General features: G+C 36.6%; 1 protein-coding gene across 5 annotated transcripts in view; it reads right to left on the bottom strand.

Annotated features, from left to right (window-relative positions):
• The window catches only part of PDE4D (phosphodiesterase 4D), an 814,938-nt gene that overhangs the window by 440,835 nt on the left and 346,314 nt on the right, over positions 1 to 27,789 (bottom strand). The window contains exon 1 of one of the 5 annotated variants that reach the window (XM_073014748.1): positions 19,704 to 20,105. The exons of the other annotated variants lie outside the window; for them this stretch is intronic. Coding sequence (XP_072870849.1) covers positions 19,704 to 19,828 — 125 coding nt within the window. The 5' untranslated portion in view covers positions 19,829 to 20,105. Of the gene's footprint in view, positions 1 to 19,703; positions 20,106 to 27,789 lie in introns of those variants that run through there. 5 annotated transcript variants of the gene reach the window in all.

Raw genomic sequence — 27,789 nt, 5'->3', positions numbered from 1 at the left:
CAGTATTCTATTCTTTATCATCATTTGACAAGAGGGCTTTCAAAGGTAGTGAAAAAGACTGTATTAATTTTCCAGGGCTTCCATAACAAAATACCACAGATTGGGTGGCTTACACAACAGTAATACATTTTGTCAGTGTTCTAGAGGTTGGAAGTCCAAGACCAAAGGTGTCAACAGGTTTAGTTTCTCTGAGGCCTGTCTCCTTGGCTTTCAGATGGCTGCCTTCTTACTGTGTTTACATGGTTGTCTCTGTGTGCATGTGTCTAATGTCTCTTTGTGAGTCCAAATTTCCTCCCCTTATAAGGTTATCATTCAGATTGGATTAGGGGCCACCCTAAAGACCTCATTTTAATTTAATCACCTCTTTAAAGACCTTATCTCCATGGTTACATTCTGAGGTACCAGGGGTTAGGACTTCAACATTTTAACTTTGAGAGGACACAATTCAGCCCATAAAAAAGATCACATTTAAAACATTTTTAAAAATTCTTAACACTACTCCAAGCATATTGCAAGTATTCTCTATCCTTTTACTTAATGACACTGGGACCTTCTATCTAAATGCACACTGTTCTCTGAAATAGCATTCTTTTCATTAATGGATTCTCTCACTTATTAAATATCAATTATTGTGCATCTATTTCTGCAAGGTTCTTGGTTTATCAGCACAAGGGATACAGAGGTAAGCCAGACTCAATATCTATATTCCAGAGGGCTTTGTTAGAAGGATAAGAACAGGAGGCTTTTTCTTTCTGTGATGAATTTTTATAGGACACTTTAAAACATAAAATATTTGTCAACTCCTTCATGATGGTTATTCTGAAAAGAACTTGAATGTTTTCAAGGGTGGTACTAATACATTCATCTTTTACATTAAATGCAACGTTTTACACTTTTATTTTTTTTTAAGTCACTTTTGTTACCCAGAAGTCAGGCACTTATAAAGGCTACTTCTATTACTTTTGCTTGTCACCATTTCATTTCAGGAAATGTAACAGTTCAACTTTCAATTGAAGAAGAGAAAGTGAAGAACTGAACAACATAAAAAAGCATGCTCCCCTCTGCTCTAGTTACACATCCACATTTATCCTCTGCTTAGGGCAAGTTGGGAGCACTGGAGTGGGGCAAGAACTGATTATAGAGGGGAGTTGAGGGTCTGTAGCTCATGGCACAGCTCCCAACAATCTGGCCCATGGCTGTTCTTACTTGGCAGGTACATGAAATTGAAGATCACTGCTGCATCTCATGCTTCTACAGGGTATTGATCCATGGAAAATATTAATGATTAACTTAAGCAATACAAGGAGAGGTTGTTACTTTGTACTGGCAATCTTTGACTTGATCCTCTATACAAATCACATGCAGAATGAGTATAAAGCAAAAAGAAAATGATTGTTTCATTTACTGGTAAGTTATTCTGGTCCTCCACCAAAATATGAGAAATCATTTTGGTCTAACATGAGACTACTCAATGAGAAGTCCTAACTGTTATCCCTGAATTTTTTATAGGCATAATGTTAAGCTTAAGATGATAATTTATCCAAAGTTTCCTTAAGTCTGTTTTTCTTAGGCAGTTTTCTGTATCTCGGTATTGCTGGTACTATATTATGGTAGATATGAAATCAGCCACAATTAAACTTGTCTATCTTTTGTTAGAAAGCATTTGGGGGAAAATTAACTATATTTTAGGATTTTCCAGTTATAACACTGCTGCCTGTAGCAAAAGCTTGTTATTGTGTATGGTTATTAATTATATTTGCTAATAGACTGTTCCTGCCCTTTTTCAGGAAACAGAAATTCAAGTGTCATTTGTTATTCTTGATATCAGTGCTGAATGACTTAACAAAAAATGCCATGGTTGTCTGTTGCAGGTATTCTGTATTTGCCTGCCACGCGATGCAGTGTCTTTCTTACAACCACCTAACCTTTCTCCCTCCCACAATCCCTGAACCTGGGTACAATTACATGTAGATAAAGATTGACAGATGGTTAGCACATATATTGATCTAGGCAGACAATCTCACTGATGTGATATGTGAGAAATAATAACATCGAACAGCTTTGGGAAAGATGTGTAAACACTGTTTGAATTTTTTGCTTCTGTGACTTTAAGAGTGTGATTGATTTGGGAAGGACTCAAACGCTTCAAGTCTAGAGTCTTCACAGATAAAACAGGGACATTTTCAACTTTCTCTTGAAATGATGCTTTCTTGTGGGGACTGAATGAATCAATACACATGAAAGTGCCTCTCTCCCTTGATATCTACAAATACATGTGCACACACACACACACACACACACATCTGTTTGTGCATATCTGCTCAGAATTCAATTATTCATTTATTTCAGTCCAGACGCTTGCAGTCTAGTTTAGAAATCAAGTGTGTATTATATAGCAATCCAAATGACAATGAAATCTTACAATGAAAGACATTTTAAAAGCTACATGATTACATATCCTATGACTGTACTGAAAGTAACAGAGTTCACGTGCTCCATCTGAACCTTCGCTGAATGCCAGGGCATAGGTTATTCTTAATACTCAAGATAGCCCTGCACCTTATGTTTTGTTACTGTAATTTCAAAGATGAGGAATATGAACCTCAGAGAGGGTAGGCAACTTGGTGGAAAACAGATGAAACAGACCCACCTGGACCCCAAGCCTGGCCTCCTTCCATCAGGCCACCCAATCCTGAATTTGAAACACAGTGAACTGCGTCATGCTCTGCAGTCTTCATCATGGAAGAGGGAGGGACTGGACCTTGAAGAAAGGGTAGAATTTGGGAGGATCAAGAAGAATGTGGGGATACTTCAGAAAAGGAGAGGATGTGAGCCAAGGTATGGAGACACAAACATTGGGGACATATTTATGAGACAGTAATATACCAGTTTCTCTATGGCAGAAGATCTGTGTGGATGAAAAGCAAAAGAAGGAGCCAGAAGAGTCAATTGGAGCTAATTCTGAAGGCCTAGAATGCCAGACAAAGGAATGTCATTCACTAGCTCATACAGAAAATGAGAAATTGTCAAGAAATCACTGTGCTGTGTTACAGAGATATCAAGATATCGAACAAACAGCAAAACAAAAAAATGGCAACAATAAAATAGTCTGTGTATGGCTTAGAGCCCATATACTCCTATATATGGAACAGGACTATGGGGCTATGGTAGAAGTCTGTGTGGAGGGCCATGGCAGCACAAAGAAGGGAGCCGTCATTTGGACCTGGCATAGAAGTTGTCAAGAAAGGTTTCACAGGGGACATGGATTTATGCTGGAAATGATGGGCAATGAAGAAATAGTTTGAACCGTGGAGTGTATGATAAAAATATCATTTTCAGAAAATGAACTCAGTAGCAGCATCCAGCAGGCATAATGTGGAGTGATGGCTACAATCTAAGAGACTGAGGCTAATTAAATAGGAGATCATTACTGCTATCTATGTAAGAGGAGAGGGTAGTGGCAGAGGAAATGAAGTCATAGGAAAGCATGCGATTTTACAGTGAACATCTCCAAGGACTTGATTTTCTGGCAGACAAAGCTGATGAGGGAGAGGATGATTCAGTGATGACTCTAAGGTTCTGAGTTTAAGTGGAAAAACTGCAATGTCCTGGAGAAAAATATGGGATTTTCTTCAGGAGAGCTTCTTCAAGGAAAAAGGTGTGCTCAGGTAAGGAAACTGAAGCACAAAAAGAGAAAAAACTTTCCCAGGTTGGCAACAACTTGCCAATACAGTCAGTGAGTGGCAGACTCTGAGATCAAACCCAGATAATCTAAATATGAACTGTCTAATACGGCAGCCAATGGCCACAGAGGCTGTTTGGCACTTGAAAGCGGGTTAGTATGACTGAAGGACTAAATTTTTAGTCTTATTTAATATTTATGAATTAAAAGACTGATAGTTGATTTAATAATACTATATTTGGAACAACTTGGGAAGTGAATCTGTATTTCTAATTTTAAATTTTATGAGATCACAATGTCAATTGAATAAAGATCCAATATAATTGGTGACAATTGGGCATCCAAATTAATATGTGATGTAAGTAAAAAATACACACAGGATTTCAAAGACAAAGTATGAGGAAAGAATGTTAAATATCTCATTAATAATTGTATATATTGGTTATAAGTTAAAATAATAATCTGATACAGTGAGTTAAATAAAATATATCCTTGAAATAAATTTTTACCTATTTCTTTTGACTTTTTAAATGTGGTATCAGAAGACTTAAAATTACAAAGTGTCTCTCATAATATTTCTGTACTCCAGCATTGGTCCATATCCTGAGAAATACATAAATGAGAGGTCACCCCCATGAGATGAGTGACATAGTTAATGAGACAGTCTATTCCTTTCCCAATTCTAAATCTCTATTTTCAGAAGATGACTGAGGAGAATGCCAACATTGTCTTAATTCAATGGCACAGTGGGCCCTGAACCTGATCACATTATTAATCTCCCTACTGTCTTGTCCGGGTCAACAATTTCACAATTGTCAGAAAATGAACAACAACTCAAATTCCCCTTTCTTGGTATATCTTGTATTTGTTTATGTCTCAAAGGAGAATTATTTCATTCACAACTGTTTCTTTCAATGACCAGCTCTATCTTCACGTCAGTCTCAATCTAAAGCCGATTTCATCAGAGAATCCCAGAGAAGAGCCCAGCGAGGACTTCTTGGATCTGGCCTGAGAAAACTAGGGGCTATTCAGAATCTGGGTGTAGCCTGTATGCCTGAATTTTTTTTTTCCATGGGGGTTCATAGTCTGATAGTGAAATCCAAATGGTGTGTTTGAGAACTGTTGACAATAATCCAGACGTTTGCTCTACTAAGAGTTATAAGTGTAATAAACTAAAGGTGGACAACCTTAATTGAATGGAATAAAAGGTCAGAGCTAAGCACTTGTAACTCTCTAGGTACTGCAGAAATTAGGGTAGTATCATTTATAAAGAAAAATAATCTAAAATTCTACCAATTTTCAGGCATTCAGTGCATATGAAGCAATATGTCCTCAAAGTTAGATCATCCAGATGTTTTATGTTAATCAGAGTAAACATTTGATTCATCACAGATTCAACAAAGTCAAAGGCAGAAAATTCACATCTACTTGCGAGCTAAGGGGTCTAGTGCTTTTTCCATTTTCTATGCCAGCTCTCTTGACATACTTAGCACTTTCCCATAGAATAATTCAGGTCGGCCGGGCGCGGTGGCTCAAGCCTGTAATCCCAGCACTTTGGGAGGCCGAGACGGGCGGATCACGAGGTCAGGAGATCGAGACCATCCTGGCTAACACGGTGAAACCCCGTTTCTACTAAAAATACAAAAAACTAGCCGGGCGAGGTGGCGGGCGCCTGTAGTCCCAGCTACTCCGGAGGCTGAGGCAGGAGAATGGCGTAAACCCGGGAGGCGGAGCTTGCAGTGAGCTGAGATCCGGCCACTGCAGTCCAGCCCGGGCTACAGAGCAAGACTCCGTCTCAAAAAAAAAAAAAAAAAAAAAAAGAATAATTCAGGTCATTGGATTTATAGTAAAATGCCATTATAAGAAATGCTAATAAAATTATATGTTCTATACATATACATATATATACATCTATTGTATATAATTCTGTGTGCACATATTGCATGTATGTACATATAATACATATATGAAGTATTTCACCCAAGAGATATTCCAGCTTTTCAGAATATTGTGTATGAAGTCTCAGTGCAATAGATAAACTATTCTACTTTACTCCTTTTTAATTTCTAGGTATTATTTTAACGTATTGACTGTATATCCTTTGTTAACAATTCTCTATAAAAGAAAACTTCAGCAAAAATTCTCTATAACTTTTCATTTATACATTATATATAGTATATATCGTATTAAAATGTACAGAATGCTAAAGTACTGTATCTATAGATCATAGCAATGAGGTCCTCACACCGATAAGGCAAATAAAAAGGAACTTCTCTAGCCAAGAGCATTGGGGAAGAGATAAAGAAATCCATTACAAAGGACATTAAATGCATTTGAAACAGCCTCAATAAAATACCCAAGCTCCTGGGAAAATAATGTATCTAACGACTGATAAAATGGTTTTCAGAACTACTGAAAGGGAATAACACAAAAATATCCATGTCTAGCCAAGCAAAACAACTGTACACCTATTGAACCTCCAGTAAGAAATTTTTGTTTAAAAAGAAAAAGGTATTTTACCTTTTTTTAAATATATAAACCAACAACATAATGAAACATGATAGAGCACTCAAGCTCATGGCTAACTTTCACTGTGTGGCCATAAACATACTTCTTTCCTGTGACAGGGTAATAGTACTATTTTTTGTTGGTTTCTTCTCTGTTCTCCTCTACGATTCCAAAATTACGTAGTTCTATCCACAGTCAACACATCTCTAACAATTATGCCAAATTTTGGTTGATTTCTGGCAATTGTACCACTTAAACATTCATATTTATTGCTGAGGATGTAATAGTAGGGCAGATTAGCATTGAATCATCTGTGTCTTGCTGTTAATATTTACTTTTTGTAAGCATTTGTTGGTTAAGTTCAGGATTCAATATCAAGGCTAATGATGATTTGATTTTTTAATTAAAAATTGATGACCAGTTTCAAAATGAGTGTCATTTTACAAAGCACTTGCCATATATACTACAATTCACCCAAGGTCTGAGTGATCTCAGTCATAAAATATTTAGAAATATATTTTGGACCTTTTGTAAATTATTTATCTTCTATTCAAGCTGCATTGAAAGGTCTGCACAATATAACATAGGGTGAAAGTAATGTTCTGAATTGGAAACAAACACACAAACAGAAAAAAAAGATATTGATTGTGACTTTTAAAAACATTAGGTATTGACTCTTAATTCTAAATCTAATCCACAATGTAGATGTATCCCCAAGAATCTTGGCTTGGCCATTTTCTGTGTTCATATCTCCAACCTCAACCTCTTTTTAATCATTGCTTGATATTTGTCTGCTTATCTTCATTGATTTGTCCTGCCAAATTCCCCAAATCAGTTTATCTATCAATACATCATTATCTTTGTTCTCAAACCTGTTGCTTGTTTTTTCCTCATTCCTATTTCTGTTAATTGTACAACTCATATGCCAGAAATCCAGGATTCATCATGGTGTCTTGGTATCATCATGGAAAGAGCATCCTTTTTTGTCATACAAGTTTGCAAGACTTGTAAATCCTTCCACCACAATGTCTCTAGCAAACATTCCCTCCTATCTACTTTATTCCTAGCATGCACCATTCCATGTTAGGCCCTAATTACCTGCACTTTTTGAAAAGCAAAAACAACAAAAACAACAAAACCCTTTACTTTTCCTGATATATTTGCATTTAGCCATTGCAGAAACATAGAACTTAAAAGAATACAAAAGTTAACATTGTGATCCATCATCTTGTATTAGTTACCACCTTATTATCTGTAAAGCAAATGATTGCTATAAGTCCCCTCATTAGTCTCCTCAGTCTAGTCTTCTGGTATTCCAAGGTGTGTCTTCACTGCTGCCATTCATTCTTTCTTAAGCAAAGCTATGATCAGAGGACTCCTCTGTTCAAAATCTTTAATAGTTCGCCTTAGTTTAGAAAATATTCCTTTGCTTAATTTTCATGACCTAACAATACAATCTCATTCTCCTTTTCCAGTTTTATCTACTATCTCCATGACTGCCTCTCAAGTTCAACAAATTTTGACCACACTCAATTTTTTTCTATAAACGTTCACGTATTTTCCTACATATATATCTTTGTGAGATTGTTCTCCCAGCCTGAAATACCCTTCATCCTCAACTCTGCATAACTGAATGCAAGCTGCAGGAATAAATGTCATTTTATCTACAAAGCATTCTCTGATATTCCCAGTTGGAAGTAAATTCTCCCTTCTCAGAGCTGCCCAAAATATTTTACTCCTACTCTCTCCATGGTACTTAACAGAACACACAGGACAATATTTAGAGAACAGATGACTAGTGCTTGGGTCCCAACTCTAGGATTTACCTAACAATTTTTTTGGTTTTTTTTTTGAGACAGAGTTTTACTCTGTCTCCCAGGCTGGAGTGCAGTGGCACGATCTCAGCTCACTGCAGCCTTTGCCTCTCAGGTTCAACCAATTCTCGTGCCTCAGACACCAGAGTAGCTGGGATTACAGGTGCATGCCAACACACCTGGCTAATTTTTATTTTTAGATTTTTAGTTAGTAGAGGTTTTACCATGTTGGCCAGGCTGGTTTCAAACTCCTGGCCTCAAATGATCTGCCCACCTCGGCCTCCCAGAGTGCTAGGATTATGGGTGTGAGTCACTCACTGCACCTGGCCACATTGGCCACATTTAACTAACTTTATGGTCTTCAGCAAGACCTTTCAATCTGCTGGGTCTCAGTTTTCTTATCAGCTGATGTGATAGTCAAAAGAAACAATATATGACTATCTACTTTGCAAACTGCAAAGTGCTAGGTAATATGAGTTCATTCTCTGCCAGCCACTCTGTTTTTGGCACTGCCTCTCAGGAGAGTGCCTCATCCTCTTTCATGACCTTATTTGTAAGATCATCCCTGAATAGCCCAGCTGGTGGTAGGTGTTTGGTCTAATGTGCTCCTAGAGGACTGTTAAGGTCCTTATTTGGTTATAATTTATTTTTTTCTTTGAATTTTTTGCCTGAGCAGTTAGACTTTGATTTTTCGAAGGCTGAGAATTTTTCTTTCTCAGTTTTGCATTCCTAGCTGAAAACTTTGAAATCAGTTCCTATTCAGTAAGCGTTTGCTGCACAAGTGAATGTATGAGTGAATTAAATGAATGAATGAATGTACTGATATCTTAATGTTGTGGACAGTTATTTATGTTTAGTAATTATCGTCTGTCTTTAGATTTTAAGCTCCATGAGGGCAGGTTCTTTGTATGATCAATGTTTGTATCCTTATAGTTCCATGTGCATTACATAAAATAAATACTTGCAGAAAGCTGAATAGAAAAAGGTTGCTGAGCTAGATGACATGGTAGGAGGCTCCTGTGCATAGAGCTTCCTGTACAACAGTTTTTTACCAATGTGCATGCAATCTTAACATCTGTTTAATTCACAAATGAGGCTAATATTTATTATTGACATTGAAGTTTCTTTTCAAATTGAATAAAAGAATGTCTGTAAACATAGATACATCTTTTGATGGTAGAGTAACACAAACTTCAGTGGAGTCATATGTTAGGTTATGTGGCAAAAATCTGACATAGTCACTTTTACCGTGGAGAATCCCTTGAATCACCCAAAGTAAGGCAAGATGTTCCCACTCGACAGTTCGCCAAAGGAACTGAGATGGGAACAGAGTGGTAGATTCACATCTCCTACCTCAATCACACTTACTAGTGAACATAGATCCATTGCATGTGGTTGCAAATGGGGTAACTGGAATTGCTCTATCGGAATTTTTATGTCTCCCTTGCTCTATCTCTCCCATTTTGCTTAGCATGTATATTTGAATTTGCATCGGTAAGTGCTTGGATGGTGAAACTGTACTGAATTGCTCTTTTACAGTATCAGTCAGGTTCTCCTCAGTCACAGTACATGTAAAATCTCCCAATAGCTTAGAAAGATTAATGGGTCTGTGTAAACCTCATTATCCCTTGAGTAACTTAATCCCAATGATCCCCATTGTAACCCAAATCCTAGTCTGACTTGGAGAACCCAGTGTGGTAAGTAAAAATGGCAATTTACCTTTAAAAACTGCCAGTGATGTTCAGGTTAACACTCATCTTCCTACTCCATTTTAAGGTGACTTTGAGTATATACTGAAATCAGAGACAACAGCAACCCGAGGGCTGGAATGTCCTGCTTCCACAGGACTCATCATACTGGATTCCCAGCATCTATCAGCCTTAGAATTCAAGTGGGTTTTTCCCCAGAGGGAAGACTTTGCTGACAAAATGAAACATCAGGCAGAAGCAAAATATCTTGCAAATCAAAATGGCCAAGAACTCCCTTGATAGCAGAGTATGAATCCTACCACAAGCAACAGAAGGAGAAAATTAGATTGTATTACTCTTGATGTCATAGCCACTGGATTATCAGCACAAAAAAAAAAAAAAAAAAAAAAAAAAAAAAAAAAAAAAAAAAAAAAAAAACAAGAAAAGAAAATGGAAACTTGACGAGAACAAAGAGCTGCTGGTATTCACAGTGTTCTTGCTATATACATGATGGATTGCCATGGTAACACCAGTATCATATGAATCATCTTACATTGGATACCGGCATACACTGTTCAAAAATAACAGCACAAACAAGAGCACATATTTTCAGTCAGGGTAGCAGGGGGCAGGAGTGCTATTTAGGAAAACTGTTTACCTATCATAAGGGTGAGTTAAATAATTTATTATCACACAACTTACTCTGAGACCTCCGTATGCGTTACGTATGTGTTTGTGTATTTCTAACTTTTGCCTGAGTTAAAAAATCAATGAATAAATGCCGTATGTTTCACTAATTCCCCATAGATTATGAGAAACTGAAGTTTATACATTTTGTGAGCTGGTTTATTGTGAATTCTCATACAATCACAAGCTTAGATTTCAAGAAATCTTCGGAGAAGTTTGAACGTTTTGATCATGAAAATTAGGCAAATTCATTGTTTTTTGATTCAACGGTTGCTTAGAAAGAAACATCAGAGCAGTAGAATTTGTATGTTTATACTCGAGGTCAATTATCAAACAGAGTATGTTTTAGTGTAATTTACTAGTACTGCAGAAATGTTAATATTGCCATAGCAATGAAAACCAACCAACAAACACAAAGACCTTTGGGGTGGATTATATTAAAACCAGCAATGTGGAGATCACTTCAGAGGCTCTTACAGTAGTTCATATCAGTTGGCGATATTAATAAAGACAGAGTGGAAGGGACTGATATAAGAACATTACAGGTAAAAGAAGACTTGATGATGACAGGCAGTGTTAAGGTAAAGGAAGATGACTAAGGTGACTCCTATGTTTCTAGTTTAGATAACTGTAGTAATCAATCCAACCAAGAAATAGAAGAAAAAGACCAGATTGTAAGAGTAAGGTGATGAGTTCAATTTTGGCCATGAGAACAACTGAAATAATTTTCAAGCAGTCAGTACGAGTTTAAAGGGGAGGAGTGGTCAGAGCTTGAGATGCACCTTTGGATGTTGCTGAAGTAACTTTTTTTAAATAAAAAACTCATTGCCTGCTAATGGAATGAATTTAATATGTTTCTCCAAAAGGGTACACATGTGTTTACCATCTGATTACTTTTGTACTCTCAGTTGAAAAAAAAAATGAATTTTACAAGAATTTATTGAATATCTATTATGTACCAGGACCCAGACAAAGCACCAGACACATAATGGTTTAAAACATAGACTTCAACTTTGTTTCCATGGTTCTATGATTGAATGTGGGAGGAAACCCTTAGGCCAAAAAAATACATAAATATGTAATTACAGTTGTGAGAACTGCTCAAAAGGAGACAAGAGCCCAATAAGAGTACAAAAATAGGTACCTAACATAGTCTGAGCGTTTGGAGAATGCTTCCCTGGGGATGATGAGGCCTGAGGATGAGTAACAACATGCTCTGCTGAGAACCACATGAATGAAGCCCTGACCATCTTTTCAAATTCAATGCACATTCCATCTTGTCTGAGGAGCTGATTATCTTTTCCTTAGACACCTGTAACATCCTTCTCATCAAATTTCTTCTCTTTGGGGCCCTTCTCTCCATCACCACTAAACTATTTTCCTTCCCTGAGCAACCTTGTTAGGGCAATATGAAACACGACATTATAGGCCAAGTCCAAAGTCCTGACTATTGTTTCAAAGGTTGTTAGCAGATTGACTGTTCACCATCTTTTTGCCTTTGAAAGGTGCCATCCTGAGCCTGAAATGCGTTGTCAGCATTCACCACTTCATTTACCACAGTTTACAAAGTAAGATAAAAGGTGATAACAGAAACTTTCCATTTGTAGTTCATCCATGTGATAATTTCCTTCGACATAAGAGCAAAGCCATGAAAAACTAAAAAGAAAGTTCCAAAAATTATTAAGTAATTTAATGTCTCTTAATGGATATAGAAATGGGACCATCATAAAAAGGTCATCAAGATTGTGTAGTGCCTTGTACTTTGCTGACAGTAAACATTCCAAGTACTCTAACAATTCTCATTCCACTCCTTTTGGCAAGTGAGAGGCTGCACAGTTGGGTGATGGATAAATGCTGAACCGATTGCAGAAAAAGGTTAACATTTATGACAGTTTTTATTAAACTCTAGCAGTTGGGAATAGATTTGAAAACTGACCTTTTTCTTTTTTAAACCTCAGTTGGAAAATATTACCTATTGTTTATTTCAATGTTTTAAAAATCTCAGTGATAAATAAGACACAAAGAATATGTTTTTAAATTCTATTGCCAATGAATAAATTAATAAATAATCACTTGTTTCTCTCCAAAATGAAATAAAGAATTATTGGATGAATTAGCATGTGAAAAAACAGTAGTCTCCCCTACTCATCTTCTCCAGTTTATTTTTGCCACTCTCCACTCTGCCTCATTACACTTCAGACACCTTATCCTTTTAGTTTAACACATCAGGGCTTCATTCATGTGGCTCTCAGCAGAGCATGTTGTTACTCATCCTCAGGCCTCATCATCCCCAGGGACGCATTCTCCAAATGCTCAGACTATGTTAGGTACTTATTTTTATACTCTCATTGGGCCCTTGTTTCCTTTTGAGCAGTTCTCACAATTGTAATCACATATTTATGTATTTTGTAATTGTAATGAAATTGTCCTTGTCAGGATTTCACACTGCTTCCTTCTGTTGGTGGAGGGATTCACTCTTTTCCATTCGAATTAATGCAGCATTCCATTGCAAAATTATTGCTAAAACAACTCTTTCCATCATGCCACTTTTAAGGAGGAGGAAAGATAGAAAATATATAAATTAAGATTCATTATGATAGTGAAGTAACAGACACATAAGAAAAGGAAAACAGCTAGTTAAGGGGGCACTTCCATTTTGAAGTAGGAAATTATGAAAGGTCTTACAGGAAAGATCTGTGGAATGAGTGGGGATTCATCACAAAATGAGGAGAGAATAGAACTGTAGGCAAAAAACAGGTATAGCTAGTAGTTACTTATACCTAAAATATATAGTATACATGGGTGACAAGGGAAGTTTACAAGGATGGAGAGACACAGAAGGGAAAAGATCATGATGTTTTAGAATTTAACCTTTTTTTTTTTTTTTTTTTTTTTTTTTTTTTTTTTTTTTTTTTTTGGTAGCCACTGAAAAGCTAGTGGTATAAGCATGGAAGCATCACGATGGCATTTCAGAAAGTGGATCTGTGGATGACAGTCAGGAAGAGGATGTTGACAGAACAGAGAGACCAGTTATAAAGTTAGCAGTTTTCAGGCAAGATAACATGAGCGTTGGACCCAAGATGGTAGTAGTGGAGATGGCATCAAATGGTGAGGTGAAGGAGGAAGAATGCACTTGCAACTGGATAGTGGTAGAGCGGTTAGACTGAGGAAGAGGAAGCATTTAGGAGGACTTCCAGGTCTGGGCCATAATGAAAAAGGACATGGGAGATGGGGAAGGTCCCCGGGTAATTTTTGTTTCAAATCTATTGAGTTTGGCAGCTCTATATAGAGAAGAAAATGAGGAACTGGAGGTATACATTCAAGTTAGAATTAGAACAAATTCTGAGGATAATTTGAAGTTTTGTTTAAAGTGAAAGGAAGGGCCTCTCATCAAAGAAAGCAGTCCTTTGTTTTCAAAGTTTTTCCTTCATAAAATGTGTTCTTTGCTGTATTAGTCTGTTCTCATGCTGCTATGAAAAATACTCAAGACTGGGTAATTTATATAGAAAAGATGTTTAATTGACTCACAGTTCTACATGGCTGGTAAGGCCTCTGGAAACTTACAATCATGGTGGAAAGCAAAGGGGAAGAAAGTCACCTTCTTCACAGGGCAGCAGGAAGGAGAAAGAGTGTCAGCAGGGGAAATGCCAGACGCTTACAAAACCATCAGATTTCATGTGTACTCACTCACTATCATAAGAGCAGCATGGGGACTGCCCCCATGATTCAATTACCTGACACTGGGTCCCTCCCAGGGCATGTGGAGATTAAGGGAACTAAAATTAAAGATGAGATTTGGGTGAGGACACAGCCAAACCATATCATTTGCTATTAGGATGAGCTGGTTATGATGGAAACACACCTGTAGTCACACATTCACAATCGATGGGTTCATGCATGTAGGCAAGAGTTCAGCAGAGCTTCATAGACCAGGTCAACAGGATGGTCGCTTAGTATATGTAAGTGTATGTGTAATTTTGCCTAGTATTTTCACCACAACTTGAAAAGCATATCTCAATGTTTATTACCTAGTCTGGAGCTACAATAATGTAATTGATCATTTATTCAGGTATCTTTAATGAAGTCTTAGTAATCTCCCTATTGAAAGAATAATAAGCCCTGAAAATGCAGTAAAGCCACATTAATTCAGACAAATCAGAAGACAGGATGGTTTGAATTACTGAATGCTTTATATTATTTTAAAAGTGTGGCAGTTGTCCATTTTTAACCAGGCAAGGAAGTGTTATCTTTTGGTTACCACAAGAAAGGTAAAAGAAAGTATTTTCATGAATACTTAAAAAATATCAATTGTCTAGATATAAATAAAGGTCTTAAAAAAGCTCTGAAGTTCTCCCTGATTTAATTGATTCACATAAGGTTTTTTCCACCTCAGCACTACTGACGTTTCAGGTCAAATAATTCTTTGTTGTGAGACGCTGTCCTGTATATTATGGGAGATTTAACATCCCTATTCTTTACCTACTTGAAATGATCAGCTACTTCCCACTTATTACAATAAAAAAAGTCCCTGGACATTGCCAAATGTCCCCTGCATGGGAGGTGGAGGGTAGAATTGCCCCAGTTGAAAATCACTATGGCCCTCAATAATAATTTTAATACCTCCACTCCTCTTGATAAAAGCTATAAAAAAGCAAATGTTAGTCTAGGCCACATTTGAACAATTATAGAGTTCAAACTAAAGTGGTTGAATTTGATAAAGATGTATGTTTGCAATGTGTACTTGTTTTTATGTTTGTAATGTGTACTTGTTTTTCTTTGGTACAGAAAATGGGATGTATTATTCTCTGCAATGCCTCCCTCGTGCAGGTTCATGCCCATTATTGAGTCCACTTTTATGAACATGAAGCCACGCAACTTTTCAGGATTCACAGTCCAATTACTCTCTCTCTCCACAATCATTATTAGCAAATCATTTCATGAACACAATTTGTTATGGGCTGAATTGTGTCTACCCCAAAATTTGTATGCTGAAGCCCTAAACACCAGTATCTCAGAATGAGACTATTTGGAGACAGGACCACTAAAGAGGGCATTAAATTTAAATAAGCCTTTAGGATGGGCCTTAATCCAATCTGACTGATGACCTTATAAAAGCAGGAAATTTTGACACATACAGAGATCCCAGTGATGCCAGTGCACAGAGGAAAGGCCATGAGATAACACAGTGAGAAGGTGGTCATCTGCAAGACAACCAGAGTCCTCAGGAGAAGCCAGACCTGCTGACACCTTGACCTTGGATTTCACAGCTTTTGGAATTGTGAGAAAACAAATTTCTGTTGTTTAAGCCACCAAATCTGTAGTATTTTCTTATGACAGTCCTAACAAATTAATACATCATTTGAGTAAATTCATAGCTTGATGATTGGTCATAAATCTAAGTGCATGACCTTGTGATCCTTCCACAAGGAGAGAGCAGGCTGGTTTACCTTCACTCACACTCATTGTATTCCTTCCTGTCTTCTGGATCTTTGTACCCTGCTTTTCTTCTGATCCCAGGGATAATACGGAGAGCAAGTCTACCTAAAGGATTTAGAAAAACAGAGGCCAGAGAGTATACCAGAACAGCTGCATCACCAGCAAGAGGGAGCACAGAGCAGGCAGCAAGGGAAGGACCCTTACCAGCACCCTGCCACCCACCCCTACCCCCACCCCCACCACTGCCAGCAATGGTGTCAAGCTACCGAAATGCAGGAAAGAAGGTGGCTGGGGGAGGTACAACATGACACCTGGCTGTGAAAAGTAGTGCTCAAGCTCACTTGCTTTCTATCCCCTTGGGGTGCCAGTGGCTACTGTCTCACCACATTCACTGCTACTACTTTTTATTTTCCATTTTGATAAAAAATTGTGACTTTACCTTATAGCAAGACAAACAGAACTGGGGCTTATATGTCACAAGTTTTATAACTGATTTTATGAAATTTTGTGCTTCTATCACATTTCTTACATTTTCTTACAGTTGCACTATTGTTTCCCTCTAGGAAATTCCCCTCTGCCACCTCCCACAGTGACTTTTTCTCCTCGTTTCCACAACTTGAAGCTATATTCACACACACACACACACACACACACACACACACTACATATATACAAATATATACTTTTATGAATACAGAAGTGAATTATTTCAGGTTCTCCTTTGCTGACCTGGTAATGACAAAATGCATGATCCCCAACCACTTAAGCCAGTAATCTAAAGTCAGTGCTACATGAAGTTTCTACAGGGAAACAAGGAAAGGGAATTTAATTGATCCAAAAGAATAACAGAAGCAAAAATCTTGCCAAAGACTCCATACTGTGGCATACAGGGAAGTGATTTTATACACACACATACACACACACCCCTATGCCAAAATAAGCAACATGCATTTTCTAATCATTTATTTATTAAACAAACATTTATTATTTAACCTGTTCTGGGCTCTATGCTGGACACTGGGGAAGTAACAACAACCAAGATGTGATCCACTCATTCAAAAGCTTTACAGTCCAACTGGGTGAGGATGGGTTAGAAGAGCCAGATTAAATCTGATTTTTAAATCCAATTTTTAAATCTCTGTATGAAGGGCCACACATGATGGCTCATACCTGTAATCCCAGCACTTTGGGAGGCCAAGGCAGGAGGGTCGTTTGAGGCCAAGTGTTGAGAAGAGCCTGGGCAACATAACAAGACCCAGGCTCTATAAACAATTAAAAAAAAAATTAGCCTGGCATAGTGACCTCAACTACTTGGTAAGCTGAAGTGGATCACTTGAGTCCAGGAGTTCTAGGCTGCCCTGATCTATGATTGCTACTGCCTTCCAGTCTGGCCAACAGAGAGAGACCCTATCTCAAAAAATAAAGAAAAAAAAAAAAGAAATTGCTATATTAAAATTGAGACATAAAAGCTTCATAAAATTGAAAGAAAATTATATTTCTTACACAAGGAAAAGTGGAACAATAGAATTTACAGAGGCTACCAAAAATTAAAAGGAAAAATTTTTAAATCGCAAATATAGAAAGTAATTATAATCACAGATGGTAGGGTTGTCATTCTCTGCAATGCTGAGTTCACTTAAGATTTAGTAGTGTTAACTGCTTTCTTAATGTCTTCATTGCTGCTCTTGAAATTAAAATTGAGAGCGATTAAATGACCATGTTGTCATGTGTCTAATCTAACTGATTTTCCAATAATTTGGAAATTATTTCCCTGTGTTTCAAGAAAAACATGCTGTTCTTTCAAGAAGTCATTATTCTATAAGGATATACTTAGCTTTAAATTGAGCTATAGTTTGCACTTACGCATTTCATTTCCTACTTCATTTTCCCTATGGATTTTAGTGAAAAGCAGATTTTTTTTTGTCACCACAATCTCTGCTTCTTTGTGTAGGCTGAAATATCAACTCATAGCTACTCTTCTTTAGATGTCTTTCCCTCCCTCCCTTCCATCCTTCCTTCCTCAGATTTTTTTAGTAATTAGAAAACATTTTTCTTTCTGCCAAAAACCACAACCGAGATTATATGAAAATAAACATAAATATGCTACTTTAGATAAATCTTAGTCGCAGCAAGCATTCTGAAAACGAACCATTCAAATTTTAGGTAGATTTTAGTGAATCTAAGATGATAACCCACCATTCCAAGTGTATTATTTTCTCAACAGATTCAAATGAAGTTGAGGTTTTAAAATGTACAACTTAAAAAAATGAGTAACAGAATGAAAAGACAACCTCTGTGATCTGGATGTTCTTCCATTCATTCATCCACCCCTCTATTGTTTTCATTACATGTTTGTTGTCATATTTATCCCTTCATAGAATGAAAGCTCCAGATGTAATGATTTAAGGCAACTTTTTATATAAAATTTATTTAATGGATTTACTAGCCATAGAAAAGCAATGTATTCTACGGAAAGAAAAGTTGATCTGGTATTTTTACAAATCCCAAGATCTATACAATTAAATACTAATTATTGTAAAATGCCTTTCAAATATATTTTCTTGTAAAATATACTGTAATGCCCAATTTTAAGCCTAAATAGGTATATGTCTGAAATTTTCTGGGTCTATACATATACACAATATGCATAAAAACATAATTTGACTGACTTGTACAAAAAGTTGATTACTTTTAAGCAGAAAAATTAAGGAAACATGAACAGGGACGTCAGATATCCATGTGGATTTTGCAACTCGTATGGGTTTGTAGTATCCTCCCACGAATTAAAGAAGGGAATGAGGAAACCGACAGCAACTGAGCCATGTTGGGTGTCTTAGGACACATTTTCTGAATATTTTAAAACAGTTGCTTGGTGCTGCTAGACTGTCATAAAGTCAAATGATGATAGAGCTGGACAGAAAAGCCTTGATACTCTGGAGGAAAGAATAAAATATTGTCTCTCACAAAAATCAGAAACCTTTCTGAAGGTTCAGAAACATTTTAATCACTTAAACATCCCTTCATGTTTATAATAAGGTGAAATCCGGCAAAATGCATGCTTTTGTGAGTTTGTGTAGATATAATTAGAAAAAGAAAAGTAGAAGAGTAAGATAGTAGTGACAGTTTCCAAGTAAAATACATTGCTTTTAGAATTGTGGATTTTCACTATGAGGATTCATAAAATTAGGGAGAAATGGAATTTTCACAGAGAGAATGGAATACCTTTATAAATGCTTCTGAAGTTCATTGTCAATTGCTGAATAAAATGACATTGTATAATATCAAAATTGAGGGGTGACTTTTGGACATATTAGTTAACTATATCATCGCTATTCCAACACTACATAAAAATGGTGGGGTGGGGGTAGAACACAGATCTAAAATGACAACTTTTTTATAGGAAAAATATATAACCCTGTTCTGCCCTCCCTAGTGACTACAGGAAAACAAATGTTTTTGTAGAACTATAATGCATTTATTGCATTAATGTGTTATAATGCATTAAGGAATGTCACATATAGATTATGAGTTACAGGGCATCTGATATAAATAGCCATATAGCCATCAATAAATATATCCATTATTTGGCTAAATCCCCTTTCAAATTCTCATCATGGGTGATTCTGATGGCAATACAAGCACTGACAAGCCCTCAAATTCTTAAAATCTACAAACCTTGAAACCAGATCAGCTTTTGCTAAATGGCTAAACTAAGAATATTTCCAGCTTTCCTCTCTGGTTAATTTTTTTCCCAACTATCCAGTGTATTGAATAAAAACTGACTTCTCACCCTTACCCTCCCAGCTCAGCAGACGTCCAAAGCAGTTACCAAAGGGCAACAAAACACATTTTCACTGACAAACAACTAGAGGAAAGGAAAGCAGTTACCGTCTCCTCTGTGGCTTAATATCAATTGGCATGTTGATTGCGTATGGTGATCCATGAACATAAGCGCTTCGGAATCTAGCCACCTTCCCCAGAGTTAGGTACTCACAGCTGCTTGGCAGACTCATTATATCCAAAAGGCAAGAAGTAAAAGCAAATCTGAGTAGTCAGACCAGCATTCCTGGGAAGGCTGGAAAGAACATGTCAGATAATGGATTTCAGACATATGCCGCTCACTGGTTGCCCGGTGCTGCTTTGCTTCAAAAGTAAATACGTGTTTCTCGGAGGCTAAATGTACTATCTTGTTTTTTGTTCATTCTGTTCATGGATACAGGAAGCTTGTTGCTTATTTCTAACCAGGCTCATGCTCTGACCAGTTATTGGCTGAGCAGATGAAGTAGAAATTCTGTAGCTCCACAAAAGCCTATTTCCACTCAGACCAAACCTCTGAGTAGGCAGCAAGGTTTTATCCATTTTTGTCTAACGTCGAAAAGAACGTCAACTTAACGTAATAGTAGTTTGGTAATCAGAATTATTTACCTGTAAACAAAGCATGCATATCTGATAGGAAGGAAATAATTATTTGCTATATTTTCAAAGAGGGAATATTGTTCACTAAACTGTTACAGATACTTAGAAAATGAGATGGGCACATGGAAATGTTATGGGCGGTTTTCCAATTCTCTGGTCAAAAAATTGTGGGTTCTTATTCATAAATTACTATTCACAATTGAACTGAAGTTAGCCTCTCAGGAACATAAAAACGGTAAGCAAATGTCTTTATTCACTAAAATGTTGATGATGATACAAATTTTTTTCCTCGTTTAAAACACTGTTTGAGAAATGCAGCTTCTACCTGCTCTTTGAACGAAGATCTATGGAAAAATTGATAGTGAATGTTACTACTTCTTTGTAAGCTGTTTTTTCATAACAGTGAAAAATAAGTTGGAGAAATCAGAAAGGATACTAAATAATTCTACTAAAGGCAGCAGAGTCTTAGAGAAATGCTGTATCTTTAATTAGTTCACAGTTTTTCTAGCCTTTTTGCCATTTGCTAGAGTTACAGCAACAAAACCACAAGTGTTCAGGGTAATGAGAGTAGAAGGTGTTCAGAGTATTCTGTGAGATAATTTTTGTTTTGAAAAATTATTTCTTATCTAGAATTTGAATAGACACACCAGTTTACTTAAGAGTCCTGGGACCTGGGCAAACATAAAGTGTGTTGAAAAGGGGCTACATTTTATTTTTCAGTAGCCAAATTCAGACACTGTTTGGGTTTAAACAGCAGACACTGTTCAAATCCAGAAATTTTAAGTTTGAAAGAGTAGATACTTTTCCTTTTTTTTAACTTTTTATTTTATGTTTGGGGATACATGTGAAGGTTTGTTACACAGGTAAACTTGTGCCGTGGGGGTTTGTTGTACAGATTATTTCATCACCCAGATATTAAACCCAGTACCCAATAGTTATCTTTGCTGCTTCTCTCCCTCCTCCCACCCTTCACCCTCAAGTAGACCCCAGGGTCTATGTCCTTCTTTGTGTTCACGAGTTCTCATCATTTATCTCCCACTTGTAAGTGAGATCATGTGGTATCTGGTTTTCTGTTCTTGTGTTAGTTTGCTAAGGATAATAGCCTCCAGTTCCATCCATGTTCCTGCAAAAGACATGCTTTCATTCTTTTTTATGGCATAGTATTTACCATTTCTATTCAATAATTGTCTTTCTTTCTTATATTTTATGTTTCAATTACAAAATTATACATACTATTTTTTTAACATGCCAAATGACACAGAAGTATGTAGATAAAAAAGATTGTCTTTTCCCTTCCTTGGTAGGATTAATGGGAGGGAAAAGACAGCAAACTTTTTATTTACACAAATATAAATATACCACACTCAATACACAAACCCTCACACATGTATAGGGATTCTCCTTCCTTTTCAAATAATGTGGGCTCATATGATGTATAATCTTTATTAATATTATTATTATTTAAATCAATCATGAAAAAATTATTTTTGTGAATGCATAGAGACCTAGTGAGTTCTTTTCAATAGTTACATAAGATTCCATGGCATAAATGTACCATTATTTATTCAATGAGTCCTTTATTGATGGACATATAATTTTGGACTCATATAAACAATAAACACATTTGCTAATATATTCTTACTGATTGGTGCTTGTATTTCTGAAAATGGATTGCTAGCTTACAAATTGTGAACATTTTTCCCTTTAATAGGCTATGGCAGTTCCTATTCCCACAGTCGTGTTGGAAGATGTCAACTCCCCCACACTCCTGCCAAGACTGTCTATTGTTATTCAAGTTTATTTCTTTATAGTATGAAAATAAGGTAGGCAGCTCTCTGAAATATCCAGTGATTGCATACAGTTCCTTGCTGAAATAAAACTATTATTAAGGTGCCGGCAAAAGTAAGGACAGCCTTTCTGAACTGAAATATATATTGGGACATAAAGCAATGGCTTAGAAAGGCTTTGCACAGGTGTACAAAGGCAGAAGTCTGGAGTCTCATCAGAATGAGAGAACACCCAACGCAAAGTTAGTAAATAGTAAATCATTATTAATTTGCATAATTATGAAGAGAGTAAATATAGTGAAATCAGTATATTTTTCTTAATGGGAATAATATTTCATAATTTGGGAGAAACATCACTAATTTTACAATATGAATGTAATGCCTAATGACTGCCAACTAATTGTGATGTATGACTGTGTGTAATTTGTAGATTTTGCTTGAAGAGGCTCTTTGGACATATTCTTTCATTTGAGAGTCTGAAGAACAAAAGTGCAATGAAGCATTTTCACATGCCAGCTAATTTAGGAGACTTCCCAGTAGAAGAGAGTAAGATTTGGTCACATAAGATTTTCCAAGGAGGGGTAACAATCAGAAATTGAAGAATAAGATATAAACCTCTATGGTAGAGACCTATGTGTCCTGTGATGGGTAAAATTCCATACTTTTCTTAGCAGGGGCATTTTTGCTTGTACCCAGGTAATTATTTAACAAGAGCCTCGCAGGGGCTCCTGGGGATTACCTGTACTTAAATTTGGATGAGAGGAGATTACCGCTAAACTCCAGCCTGCCAAGAATTCAGAATCTGTGAGAACTCTGGCCAACAGCAGGAGGTGGCCTTTAAGGGAAGAAAGTGGAATCCTTCTATTTTCAACAATTCCCTTTCTCCAGGGCTGGAGAGAGCTATTTGGGAACTTCATCATTAGGAAAATAAGAACACACTGCAGAGTTTAATTTCATCTAAAGATTAGAGCTACCATCCAAACCAGGCCTACCTCCAAATAAGGCTCAAATCTCACTAAGGAATGGCCACAATTACCCATCTATGTTTTGTTTGTTTTTGCATACTGGGATTTCTGTGGAAGACAGGCATGGAGTCTAGCACAAATCTCACTTATAGTTCCCGTGATTCTAAGCTCTTGAGAATATTAAACTCACAATGAAGGTATCTGGAACAGCAATTTTCATCCCTATGCTAGACATTGCAACCTTAACAATGTCCTGCACAGCAATTAAAAGTAATTGCTAGCAAGTAGCAATTTCAAGCCATAGAACTTTTCTTCTAATAACTGGAATGATACATATTAATTAAGGTTCTTTCAGCCTTTAACTCTACCCTGGCCTATGTTTAGCAATTTTAAATGCTGGAGGAACTTCTTTAGGATGTTCCTAAACAAGTCTTATCTTTAGGATGAGGGTATCATCTGTTAATGACCACATCAGACCATTAAGAACTGACCGAATGATTTCCCCTGGCTTATGGCTTGGAAGACTCTCCTCTTCCCTCCCCAAACCTTGTGTTTTCTGCTTACACCTGGACTGGAGACCCATGAAAATTGGGGTTTGCTTCTGTTCTCAATTCTTGGAGTTGTTCTTAATTTTGATCTCTACACTTACTGGTCAAGGCATCCAATGAATTGGCTTTAAATTTTCTTTATGTGCTGAAAAACTCCCACCTCTTTATTCAGAGTTCACATTTTTCTGCTGTTATCATCAACTGCACATGAGAAAATTCCACTTGGAAGTTCCACAGCTATCTCATTTGAGCATTTATAATGTAACTCAAATCAACTCTGTTCCTCCCCTCCTCCACTCCCTCTCCTCACCACGTTTCTTCCTATATTTCCTGGTACTATCACCATACAGCCAATAACCAACAATAACTGCTAATCAGGTCACAACCCTAGCGATGTAAATACTATTGATAGTAACAATAATATTAATAGTCAATAGATAATAGCTAACACTGATCAGATACATTCAATATGGTTGGTAGGTTGACTAATTCCTATAAAATATGAGTTGGGCACTATTATTATACTCATTTTTTAGATGAGAAAAACAAGACACTGAGGGATAAGATATATACCCAAGGTCACACAGAGTGTTAAGTGGTGGAGTCAGAGTTAGGAACCAATGCATCTGATTCCAGAGACCAGGCTATATGTTCTACCTCTCTACATATTCTTTAATCTGTCTCTTAATTATCTTTTCCCCCCATGTTTCACCTAGAGTTAATATTTCCAATTTTTCCTCCTCAAATCCATCCTTCACTTGCCTACCAAGATTATCTTAAAATGGAAATCTTATCTAAGTCATGCAGGGACATGAACATGTGAGTCCTTTGCTTGAAATTATCCAATAGTTCCACATTATTTAGTAACAAAGTTTGAAATTTAAATTCCAATACTCAGCCCAGAGATGCTCTATTGTCTTGCTCTCCCTTCCTCTCCTGTATCAGCCACAAATAACACTTAGTAGTATCCTTCCTGTGCACAGTCTGTTCTTCTGCCTCACTGGGGCTTCCCAAATGATAGGTACTCTGCCCAGAACATTTTTCTCTTTCTTCTCTGGCTGGCTAACTCCTTTTAAGTGTAATCTCTTCCAAAAAACATTCTTCATTCCTCAGCTTTATGTAGATGCCTCTCATCTATTTTCCCAACTCACATGACTTTAGCACACTGTTTCATAGCTGTTCATGCAGTTACAACTCTTCCCCATGACACTACAGTTTCTTGAGGGCAGGAATTCTGCCTTCTTTGACTTTGTAATCCCAGAACCTAAAATAACATTTGCTTATTGAATAAGATAGCTGAAATTGTAAGGTCCTGATGCTCTAAAGACCTGTCCAAGTCTTTCCTGAACTCCCTTCTCAGTTACTGTCCCCAGAATAATAATTATAAATATTTGGCAACTGAAATACATTGGAAGTAGTGGACTATTCATCATATGCAATCAAACAGAACAACTTCACAAAGAGTGCCCAAAGGAACATGAGAGCAACATCTTTTCTCAGGAAGCAAGGGATGAGTGTGGATTTTAATTAGAGGTGATGGAGATGTGCCTGCCTGGGCTATCAGTTTCAGTTCAGTAAAGGAAAGTTATCCAAATACTTGAATAAGCTCAGTATAATGCCATTATTTAAGCATGCTCTGTGTTTTGAGAATGTACTGGCAAATTCAAAATTAATTAATTAATCAATCTTCTATTAAGGGTCAGTTACTTATGTTCATACATTAACTTTTCTTGTTAATCTACTCTTAAACACTGCATATATTACACTTTGCACAGTCTTACACACAATGGCTACAGTCAGAAGGAAGTAACAGTGTAAATGAAGATTTAACTATCATGAAGGTCATCACAACGTTTTACAAAATAATAAAAAGATGTAAATATCTTTAATGCCCAACTACTTAAAATATGGAATAGCCAATCAATGTGAATATCATGAATCCATCAAAATAATTATGTTGAAAAACGTCCCTTCGTTTTTAGCTAAATGAGTTGAAAACTTACATCCAAACCAAAATCTTCATCAATTGAAACAAATATACTATTCTAGTAAAAGATGTTAACTTTTTGATGGATAAGTAGTTTCTCAGAAATTTTATTAGCATGACCCAATCTCTCAGATTGTAAAAACAGTTGAGACTGCATTGTATGTCTTTTTCGAAGTTAAAGAACATAAAATCCCATAAATCAGCTAGTCAGCAGGCCCACTTAATTTTATAACAAGGATAACTTTTGATCAAATCAATCAACTGTTTTAAGCAGGTAAGTTTGAGATGAATGAACCATAAGGTCTCATCTTTTTTAAAATGTTTTATTCTCCAGCTAATGGAGCCTCTTTGAGAGTGGTTTCTCTCAAAATATTATTTTACTATTAACTGTCATTGCCTCCAAAACCCGACAGAAACCCGTTGGTCACATAAAGGTAAGTTTATTAAACCTACTGAAGTAAAGCAGAAAACCACGTGGACAGATAGCTTAGAAGAGGAAGTTAGTGAATCGGGTATCTAAGTAAGTTTTGTTTGTTCTGTTTTGTTAAATACAAGGACAGGAAAGTAGGCCTAGTCCAAGTGCCATTTAAAAGGTACCAGAAATTATGTTGGTTTCAGTTCTCCCATCCAACAAAAGCTCTTAGCTACTGGTAATCTTATCGCAACAAACCTATTGTATATCCAAAGTTTAGGCTGAGCTAAAGCAGCAACAAAACCAACTGAATAAAATGATGCTCATTCATTGAAATTTCAGGTAGGCCCACACAATTCATATTTCCAAGCTCTTTATAAGCTGTTTGAATGTTAAATGGAGTGGCATTTTGCTTTAGAATGTATAGAAATGGAAACAAATGAGTTTAATATACACAACAGGCTTTGACAACATGACTTCTTCGACAGATGTCCTATACTACTTCCCACACTTTCATCCTTAAAAAGCACAGTCTACTTGCCAAGATACAAACTGTTGCCAATGTTCAGCTGCAAAAGAATTTCCAACAGTAGGAACCAGTGGAAAGAATTAAAATACTTTAAACTTATTTCCAAATAACCAAATGTATCATTATAAAGTTGTAAGATAAAAAATAATCATGCTGCGAGTTCTTACTCTGTCAACTAGCTGGTTCAGCAAAGAGGAGGGGTCTTTGGCAAACAAGGCTCTATATTTGGTTGCCAGATGATTTTTAAAAATCTGTCAATTCATTCTTCTACCCCAACCAGCCAGTCAACATTAGTTGAGCATCTACTATGTATACACACAAGAAGTAGATGGCATAACTCCTATCTAGGGGGGAAAGAAAAGCATACAATTCATTTAATGTGCAATTCATGCATCAAGACAGGACTGATTTCAATTGACAATATTATGAGATAGAAATAAAAGTGGTATAGTATCAGCATATTAGTCTGTTCTCATTCTGCTATGAAGAAATGCCTGAGACTGGGTAATTTATAAAGAAAATATGTTTAATTGACTCAGTTTTGCAAGGCTGGGGAAGCCTCAGGAAACTTACAATCATGGCAGAAGGCACCTCTTCACAGGGTGGCAGGAGAGAGAATGAGTGTCAGCAGGGGAAATGCCAGAAGCTTATAAAACCAGCAGATCTTGTGAGAAACTCACTATCACGACAGCAGCATGGGGGAAACTGCTCCCATGATTCAATTACCTCCCACCGGGTCCCTCCCACAACACATGGGGATTATTGGCTGAACTATAAAATTGGAACTATAGGAATTATAGAAATGAACTATAATTCAATGGGAACTGATTCAAGATGAGATTTGGGTGGGTACACAGCCAATCATATCAGTGATTCCATTTGAAACCTTGTGGTTGGCTAACATCACATCAAGCTTAATTCAGCTTACACCATCATTTACTGCTTTTATTGTATTTTTAAAGTTCTCTGTCCTAGAGTGAATTCTGAACCACAAGATAGGAAGATATATGACTTGTCTTTAAATTCACCACAGTGCCTTGTACACTGTTCTATACATATTGCTACAGCGTCTAGTATATGTCTCTGAACATAGTAGATACAAGGTAAATATTTGTTACTAAAAAGATGTGCAACCATATTTTATGTTTGTTGAAGTTTTAAAGTAAAGGACTTTACTCTTCAGTTTGTCTGAATAATATACAACTATTGTCCTGGAATGATGATTAAATAGTGCCTCCTTTTGCTTTTGCAATATTATTGTTTGAATTATAAATTATCTGGTTATCTTCTGGCTCTGGAACGGCACACTTACAAGGTTGCCTCAGCCACT

The sequence above is a fragment of the Chlorocebus sabaeus genome, chromosome 4 (genome assembly GCF_047675955.1).
Source record: "Chlorocebus sabaeus isolate Y175 chromosome 4, mChlSab1.0.hap1, whole genome shotgun sequence".
NCBI classification, from domain to species: domain Eukaryota; kingdom Metazoa; phylum Chordata; class Mammalia; order Primates; family Cercopithecidae; genus Chlorocebus; species Chlorocebus sabaeus.
Note: the sequence above shows the minus strand (reverse complement) of the source record. Positions and strands in the feature narration are given on the sequence as shown.